The sequence below is a fragment of the Sinocyclocheilus rhinocerous genome, unplaced genomic scaffold (genome assembly GCF_001515625.1).
Source record: "Sinocyclocheilus rhinocerous isolate Xijiao unplaced genomic scaffold, SAMN03320098_v1.1 scaffold68, whole genome shotgun sequence".
NCBI classification, from domain to species: Eukaryota; Metazoa; Chordata; class Actinopteri; order Cypriniformes; family Cyprinidae; genus Sinocyclocheilus; species Sinocyclocheilus rhinocerous.
This window is the reverse complement of record NW_015666487.1, coordinates 779,497-789,185: the sequence shown is the minus strand read 5'-3', so window position 1 is coordinate 789,185 and position 9,689 is coordinate 779,497. Positions and strand designations below refer to the sequence as shown.

General features: G+C 36.3%; 2 protein-coding genes across 2 annotated transcripts in view; both read right to left on the bottom strand.

Annotated features, from left to right (window-relative positions):
• The window catches only part of LOC107732407 (saccharopine dehydrogenase-like oxidoreductase), a 12,063-nt gene extending 9,777 nt beyond the window's left edge, over positions 1–2,286 (bottom strand). Inside the window, 1 exon segment of the mRNA XM_074560150.1 lies at positions 344–2,286. Coding sequence (XP_074416251.1) covers positions 344–542 — 199 coding nt within the window. The 5' untranslated portion in view covers positions 543–2,286.
• A 97-nt stretch (positions 2,287–2,383) lies between these two features.
• Positions 2,384–9,689, bottom strand: part of LOC107732406 (consortin-like) — a 12,138-nt gene continuing 4,832 nt past the window's right edge. Inside the window, exons 3-10 of the mRNA XM_016543727.1 lie at positions 8,752–8,861; positions 7,450–7,480; positions 6,373–6,459; positions 5,763–5,880; positions 5,068–5,089; positions 4,678–4,986; positions 3,223–3,358; positions 2,384–3,120 (exon numbers count right to left, since the gene is read on the bottom strand). Coding sequence (XP_016399213.1) covers positions 2,909–3,120; positions 3,223–3,358; positions 4,678–4,986; positions 5,068–5,089; positions 5,763–5,880; positions 6,373–6,459; positions 7,450–7,480; positions 8,752–8,861 — 1,025 coding nt within the window. The 3' untranslated portion in view covers positions 2,384–2,908. The remainder of the gene's footprint in view (positions 3,121–3,222; positions 3,359–4,677; positions 4,987–5,067; positions 5,090–5,762; positions 5,881–6,372; positions 6,460–7,449; positions 7,481–8,751; positions 8,862–9,689) is intronic.

Here is a 9,689-nt window from a genome sequence, read left to right as displayed (position 1 = left end):
ACACACACACACACTCACATATATATATATATATCGCATTTGACACTATAGAATAACATATGTGGTATTTTAGGGTACCATGACACATTTTATTATTATGCTACAAAGTCACACGTAGGCTATGTCTAAAATAATTACATTGTAATTACACATGTACAACATATGTACATTGTGGCGCTGCTTATAAATAGAGTTACTATTCGGTTCTATTATTTTTTTATTCTATTTCCGTTCTATATATTCTGCAATTCAGTATATGTATATTATGTGTGGCATGGGCACTTCAATTTAAAGTACAATAACAAAAACTTCAAAGTCCAAATGTACAGAGTCAAACACGTACGCAGAGCGTCAGCTGCCTGAATGAGTGTTTTTTCCAGTCGGTCGCGGTTTCGTCAGGCTACAGCCCATTGAAAAGTCCCTCCTGGACCCTCGTTACACGTCCGCGCAACCTCCTCCACTACAAACTGGCCGGTAAAACCGGTCGCTCCGAACACTATGATATGGTACGGTCTTTTGCTTGACGTTGTGAGCGTCGCCATTGTGAGTGTGATCCGCGTGCGAGGCAAACACAGACGAGGTCAGAGCGACCGCTGCTGCTCCTCTCTCTCTGCTGTCACTGTACAGTGTCCGTGCACAATACAGGCGTTTAGTGGATCAGATTGTGTTTCTGATAAGTGTAGCTCAACCATAAATCCAACTGTTCGTGGGTGAAGATTCCAGAAACTGTCACACATTGAAGTAGAGAGACATCTCGTGCTGGAAAGGTGATATTACCACAACAGTTACACAGAGGAGGGTACAAGTATATTTTGTGACCATTAACATATTATATATGAAAGCAAACATATGCATATACCTAGCAATAAATTACATTTGAATGTCAGTTGATAAATTGTAAGATCACAGCTTGTTAGTGACTGAATTAACACTGTTTTGAAGACATCAGTCAAATTTAAAAGTCAGACCCCTTATAAAAATTCTTCTATTTATCATTTTTCTACAGTTTAACACAATTTTCTATTTATGAATACATTTTTTATTACAAATTATTAATATGTCTGCCAATAACACCAATAATTTGGTGTTAATGTTTCAGACCTTTGGCCCCCACTGTATGTTACGATTCACATATTTAAAAATGTAATTAAGCAATTTGAATGATTTCAATACATACTTTGCATTACAGTTGCATGTTCAAATTCAATCATATTGTTCATTTGGCAAGGCAATCATGATCATGACACTGCCTCTTGATCAGGCCTGTGTCACTAATATTTTTTGCTTTGTGCATCTTAATGCTTCAACTGTCAGAGAAGTTGTTATTGGATTCTGAAATGAAATTAGCTATGAGTCAGTCTGTGGGTTTCCAAAGAGAAATGCTCCTACTTCACCATAGGTTTTATTATGTGTGCCAATTCCATTTCCTGCTGCGTCATCTTTTCTTCCATTCAGAGGACCAATCCAATATTATTATAGACAGAGCTACAGGATAAACCATAAACCACTTTCTAAATATAAAAAACACATTTCTAGTCATAATTCAGAGATCATGTATACTACTTGGGAAAGAAAAAAGAGCATACAACGAAACAGGTTTCTGGTTCTGAGCATATTAAAATATTTAAAATATTCCACAAAAACTCACACTCATTTTGACTGCTGAACACAAATCATATTTGTAATTAAAATAAACTGATTGATTGCTGTCTTTTATACTGTGCAATACTACAATTATAACATTTTATATTTTGTACCTGCTGACTAAGTGTTGGAGCAACGATTAACTGACATCAAGTCAGAACAATCGATCATCGTTATTATTCAACCTGTTCATGTTCTATGTTAATAATAAAGCCATTTTGATAAGTTAATATCCCATAGTTAAAGCAATAATGCACCCAAAAATGTTGATGTAAATGAGTTTGTCTCTTCATCAGTATAGATTTGGAGAAATGTAGCATTACAGTGGATCCTCTACAGTAAAGGATCACTTCCAGTCCATTAATTAATGTCTTGTGAAGTGAAAAGCTGTGTTTGTAATAAACAAATTCATCATAAAGACGTTTGTAACTTCAAACAGTTGCTGCCGGTTAAAATTTGAGTCGTCTATCCATAATATTGCTTTCTTGGTTAATATTTGTTGTTTAAAATTAAAACTCCTGACTGATGGATTTGTTTCTTATAAACGTAGCTTTTCATTTATCAAGATGGATTGATCTGAATTTCTTGTGGATTATTGTGATGTTTTTATCAGCTGTTTGGACTCTCATTCTGACGGCACCCATTCACTTCAGATGTTACATTAGTGTGCAAGTGATGTAATGCTACATTTCTCCAAATCTGTTCTGATGAAGAAACAAACTCATCTACATCTCGGATGGCCTTAAGCTAAGTAAATTATGAGCCAATTTTCATTTTTGAGTGAACTATTCCTTCAACATACATCCATTTATGCTTATTTTTGTTCATACTGTATGAATTTCAGTGATTATAGCACCAATGAAAAGTGCCAAGTCAAAATAAAAGCATAAATACAAAGATAAGCATGGAATATAGTGTCTTGGAGTACTAAAATGTACAAAAAACAATATCGCTGGCTGCATAGGCAGTTATTTCAATGCATGTATAGTTACTGATTCAAAGAATGGCAGTGGTACAGTATATTAAGATTATCTATAATAAGTGTTATATAAGGATTATCTGTAATAACCTGTTTTTGTACCAATATTAAATACATTATACAAATGTATTTATGCATTAGGAAGCCCTGTGTGACTCACTAAAGCAACATTTATTAAGGCCCGTCTGGTAATGTGCATTAGTGCATATTATCTCAAGAGGAATACTGTTGTTAATCATTGGAAATGATAATATGAAGAAATAGTTCCACTGCATAAAATAGCTGCTATGATGCATCAGAAGAGAGCCACTGTGCGAGAGCGTCCATTCCTCGTCGTACAGGTCCAAAGTAAAAGTCCACGTTTTGCGAGAAGTCAGCACACACGTTTGAGTACGCCCCTCCAACGAGACAATAAAGAGCAGTCCCACCCATGCTAATCACCACAGTAACCAGACACAAGACGAGAAGGATGAGGCAAGAGTTTCGGGCCGACTCGTCTGTATGCATGAGAAAGATGAGCTTTGATCAGTCTCACATTAATGCAGAACAGAAATCTGAATACATAAAGGCCCTGTCTGAATATATGCTTACAATCGTACCTTGATCGAAAGCATCGCCTGGCTCTCTAAAGCGGACTCTGCGTTTGATTGAGTCTTTTAGCAGCGAGGCTTTCTCTGTTTCCCTGGCGCAGACTCTCTTCTTTAAAATAGACACTAAGCCGTCTGAGGGAAACCTCTACAGAAATATCAGAAATAAAGTATGAAAATGCTTCAAATAGACTGTACAATATGATTTTTAAGAACACATTCATAGCAAATAATGTAATAACAGCCAGTGACCACAAGGGGTCAGTATGTGCAACAGCCTTGGGAAAAATAAGTGCACTTTTAAAGAGCATTTTTATGGAAATTATACAAGCGCAAACTAAATGTAATATTTTCAGACAGAAAACGGCAAGTTATTTACAATTACATGAAAATGTACTAGTTTATTATTTTACGCCATATATATATAAAACATATTTGATTTGAACAGTGCTTTTTAAAGCACATCTTTATGTAATTTCATATTTTTTTCTAAAATCAAAACAAGTGTACTTATGTAAAGCATGACAAAAGATGAATAAACCATAGTGATATGAAAAAAAATAATTTAACATCATTACAAAGTGCACTTTTTAAAAGAGTCCTTCAGTGCAAGAAAGTCATGAACGTGTACTCGCTTTAAGTACACTAATGTAGCCTTTTTATTTCTTTTATGTATTTCATATTTTTTAAATATACTTTTAAGATTTGAAGCACACTACAAGTGCAAATTCAATTCATTTCAGCACACTTATTTTTCACAAAGGATAGTTGATATAAAAATGAAAATCCTGTCATTTACATGGTTTTTTTTAACGTTTACATGTTTGTTTTTCTAATATGGCTCATAGTATGTCATGATGTAAAAATTATTTTGTTGTTTGTTTTTGCTTTTCAAGTCAAATCAGAGGCCGAAACAAAATTGCAGAGTCTTCAAATCACTATAAAATAATAGTGTACAACAAACAAACAAATCATGTAATGCATCATTTAGCTGTCGTGTGTGTTGATTGAAAAAGTCAGGAACTCTTTCTGACACAGTGCGCGTCTGACGCAGCTCTGGAAAAGGTTTATGCAGTTGGACTGTTATTTAAGACGACCACACCCAATAGCTTTGGGAAACCATACACTCCCTGAACGCTTCTTTATAAAATTCCTGCAGCTGGCTGCCATAATGCTGTGGATGACATCACGCTATTTTACTTTCACAAAGCAGAGAAACCCTGTGGCTAAGAAATGTGGCCTGAGAATTGGAAGAAAGTCCCACTTGACCTTTTACAAAGTCATATAAATTCAATTTGAGGACCCAGATTAATACATTGCATACTTAGGCCCTGAGGAATACAAATCGTTCAGTAAGCGGATGGTTTGGAAAGACTGCAGCAGACGGATGGTGTCTCAGCATGCTTAGTTTTTCTAAGGGCAGATGGTAACATGTAAGAGATTAACATCACTCCTACAGCGTCTTACCTCTTCTACCTGAATAAGGCTGGCCAGCTCATCCGCAGGAACTTGGCCGTCAACGACTGTGTCATCCTGCAGCTCGTCATTCCAGCACTCATCCTCCTCAAGACCTTCCTCATCCTCTTCTTCCTCCTCCTCCTCCTCCTCCTCATTCAATTCACAGTCCTCTTCTGGCTCCTGTTCAGCTTCTGGCCATGAGCAGTCCTCCGCCCGGTTCTCTCTCTCGGTTGAGTTCACTGAAGCTTGTTCTTGTTTTGATCTTCTGTGTTTTGACACGAGGCTTGGGCAGTTGTGTAGTTTTATGTCGTCCATGTTCTGCAATAACAGACGGCTTTAATCAGACTCACAAAAACATAAACTGCATAGGTGGCTAATAAAACAAGTGCAATGTTTTACCTTTTCCAAAGAGAGGTTAGGTCTGAAAAAGGAGAAGTAGAATTCAATTTTCTATGTAATATAATATGCACATCTAAATGTTTAATTTTTAATAAAAAAATAAAATTAAAAAAAAACATGGGGGGGAAGTCGTGGCCTAATGGTTAGAGAGTCGGACTCATAACCCAAAGGTTGCGAGTTCGAGTCTCAAGTCCGGCAGGAATTGTAGGTGGGGGGAGTGAATGTACAGCGCTCTCTTCCACCTTCAGTACCACGACTGAGGTGCCCTTGAGCAAGGCACTGAACCCCCAACTGCTCCCCGGGCGCCGCAGCATAAATGGCTGCCCACTGCTCTGGGTGTGTGTGTTCACTGCTGTGTGTGTGTGCACTTAGGACTTAGGATGGGTTAAACGCAGAGCACTAATTCCTAGTATGGGTAACCATACTTGGCCACGTCACTTTAATTTGTGTATATATATATGTATGTATATATATATATATATATATATTAAGTAAAAATTAAGTAAAGTAAAACGTGAAAATAAGGAAAAGTACATACATCTAATTTTTTTATGTTTCCCCTATAAATCTGTTTAAATTGATGGGGCTTGATGAGGCCTGGTTTTGTCAGGAATAAATATTTTAGGGAAGGAAAAAAATGCTATTATTATTATTTTCTACTTGCTTGGACAGTCCTTGTCTGCACACAGTCTCACCTCTGGTGTGTTTTGCAGATATGACTCAACAGTTCCATATGCTCTCTCTCTCTGTCAGTTCCATTCGAGTTTAAAGGAGAGTTACTTTCAGTTTGCACGCTGATTGTCCTCTGGGACTCTGAAACCAAACATATGGATTTGAGTCTTTGAATCATTTTGACTGTGTCTCATAGTCTCCCATGCATTTACCTACTCATAGAATATGTGAAAGCAATCTAAAAACATACATGCTATTCTCAGTTCCTAATATTTCGTACCAAAAAAGCTACAGTCCACAGTCAGGTCTTGTTGCCAGTTAATCAAATAAGAAGGGAGAGTCTGACCTCTGTACTTCAGTGATACTGGTTAAGTAACAGAGTCACATGTGGTCTGGGCAATGAAGTGCAGTTAGGAAATGAGCAATTTCCTGAGCTCAAACCATTCCACTTCTGTTTAGTTATGAAGGATGAAACTAGCATTTGTCCTATTTACAAAAGGAGTCTCATCCTTACAAGATAAAACAATGCTTCAGGAAATTCCCTCACATGTAAACAATGTAACCTCCCCTGGTTAAAGTTATTTCAGGAAATATTTTTTCATATTATTATCCATAATCATCTGGCATCCTTACCCCATTTATCTTGTATGGAGGCCAGATTAGACAGCAGTCTTTCATGATAAAGCTTCTCCAGATGAAGAAACTCCACTGCCCACTGATCTGAAATGCTCGATGCTTAAAGAAACCAACACTTAAAAGTGTGTGTGTGTGTGTATCCATATTCTATATATATCCTTTTCAAAGATTAGTTTTTTTTTTTTAAAGAAATGCATACTTTTATTCAGCAAGGATGCATTAAATTGACCAAAAGTGTCAGTAAAGACATTTATAATGTTGCAAAATATTTCCATTTCAAATAAATGCTGCTCTTATGAACTTTCTATTCATCAAAGAATTAAAAAAAATGTATCATGGTTTCCACAAAAATATTAAGGCGAGACACTGCAGGTGAATTGGGTAAAAAAATAACTAATAGTTATCACCTTACTTACCCAGCTGATTGATTACATTGATAATTGCCAAAATTTTTTGTATTACAAGTTTTCTAAAATGTTAGGTTTAGATATCTGTTTTTGCCTGCAGTGTCTCCCCTTAAGTAGTACAACAATTTTCAACGTTGTTAATAATAAGAAATGTTTCTTGAGCACCAAATCAGCATATCATAATGATTTCTGAACGATTATGTGACACTAAAGACTAGAGTAATGGCTGCTGAAAATTCAGCTTTGCCATGAAAGGAATGAAGTACATTTTAAACTATATAAAATTGAAAGCAGTTATATAAAAATTTAATATTTTACAATTATATTACTGTTTTTCCTGTGTTTTTAATCAAATAATTCAACCTTGGTGAATATGAGATACTTCTTTAAAAAAAAAAGGAAGACCATATGATGACAATTATAAAATAAATCTTTCTTTCACTGTTTCAAATTACTTAAAAATCTATCAACATCCTTCCTTTTGTGCAACACCCTACAAGTCAACATGGAAAGACACACCCTAATGAGACTCTTGATTACGCTTACCCTGGTCACTATGACAGCAGCATCAACAGGGACCATTTAGTGATAGTAAAGGAAAGTCAGAGAGGAAACAGACAGAAACCAGGAGAAATACAGGGGTGGATTTACATTCAAAAAAGGATACAGTCCTTTTCAAGGAAGTAGCCCTCCGCTATCTGTAATGGAAGGCAAATATCAGCAAGTTAAATATTACATCTCCTTACCACATTTATCTTCCAAAGACAGTTTCATCAAGTGTTCTGTTAAAACACTCTCAGCTGGTCGATCAAAGTCTACTTCCTGTTAGATCTGAATCCAGAGTCTTGATTTCATTAGTTGTAGTGAAGAGCATCTTTAAAGGGACGGTACTGCATGAACATGTGAATGGGTCTGACAGTGAGTGTGAATGAGGAAAGTCACGTGCAAGAAATAACTGCTCTATCTTTGCCCATCTAATGAATTCTCTTACATGGATTGTCTATATTTAGTGTAAGACAGGAAAATGAATTGTTTTCTACTGTACTCTTGATTTTATCTAACTATAATAATCTCATTGAGAAGCAATTTGCTCCCCCTGTTATAACTCTACAGGGAGATTGAAAAAACAACTCCAGTGAGCACATTTCGGTAGTTTGTCTTGTTGACAGATCTGATTATAAATGTGCATGGTGTTTAGTTAATAATTGTTGAAGCTTATTTGGATGCCCGGAAATGCTGACAAAATACAGAAAAACCAGAATAGTTCATTTTTGTACTACTTATATCATGTTTTGGCTGAATTTATTGAGGCAGTTTAAACAGAAAGATATAGAAGCTTGTTTCTGACACAGGATAAAAAAAAAAGTAATTACTTTTTATCTCACAAATTTTTTTCTCGTAATCTCAAGATATAAACTCAGACTTTACATCTCGCAATTCTGAGTTTATATCTCAGTTCTGATTTTTTTTCTCAGAATTCTGAGTTTATATTTTGCAATTCTCACATTTTTTTCTCTCAATTCTGAGTTTACATTCTGAAATTCTGTTTTTTTTTGTTACTGCCATGAATTTTTTTTTTTTTTACAATTTACAAATTGGAAAATATAAACTCAGAATTGCATGAGTTTCCTATAAAAATTCCAAATGACCTTCTTAATTATTTTATACCGTTTCCACAGAAAGCTTTTATTTCCTTAAAATATCCCAAACAAAAGTAATCTTGCTACCCTGTGGAAATTTGTGTAGTTTATTAGTCCACAGAATACACATGAACATTTATCAGGTAACAGTATAGACTGCGTCATCCTTCTATTTTATTAACAATCTAGGTGTATCTGATGACGGATGCAGAGAGAAAAACACGTATGCACACTTTTATTAAAAGACAACCAGGTCTTTTCATGCCAGTTTTTGTTTTGGCTATGGGCTTTATTTGAGAGTAACCTTTTCAAACTCTCAGTGCACACACCTGGTGTAAGGAATGAGGGAGGAGCATGTGATCATTGTGTTCAACAAGGGACTGCAGTGAAGCCAGAAGAGAAGGACTAGGCCCAGGTGGCACAATCCCAGAGAGACGACCTGTACAGAGATCACACCAGGAGGAAACTTAGGAACACTGCAGCTATTGCATACTTCTGACTTTAGTAAATCAGTCAATCCAGTGCTTTTTGAGCACATTTTAACAAGTTTATGGTAAATCATTCTATGAAACTACTGTACCTCATGTGACTAGCTAGTACGTTTAAATGTAACCGTAAACAAATAGTCAGCCAAATTGACAATTCTGACATTATTTACTCATTCTTCAGTGGTGTGCACGGGGGGGCGGGGCTGCCCTTTTAATCGCCGATGCTAAAGTGCCCTTTCGATCTGGTCTATGTGCCCCCGGACCGCAATTGTGCCCTCGTAACGTCGCTTGTCCCCTGCCCCTCAGGAGGTCTGTGCATGCCACTGATTCTTATGCCATTACAAACATAAAACAGTTATTTTTTCATGGAACACAAAATTATCCTTTTAAAGGGGTCATATGACGTTGCTAAAAAGAACATTATTTTGTGTATTTGGTGTAATGAAATGTGTTTATGCAGTTTAAGGTTCAAAAAACACATTATTTTCCACATACTGTACATTATTGTTTCTCCTCTATGCCCCGCCTTTCTGATTTTTACAAAGTTCATTGGTCTGAAAAGCGAGGTGTGCTCTGATTGGCCAGCTATCCAGTGCGTTGTGATTGGCCGAATACCTCAAGCGTGTGACGGAAATGTTACGCCCCTCACCATACTGTGATGCCTTTGATGCACGACGAGACAAAACCAATAAAACCCATTATAAACAAGGCATCTGTAGCATCCAGTGGGGACATAATTACGGATTATAATAACTTATACTGTCATTTTACGCGTTGCG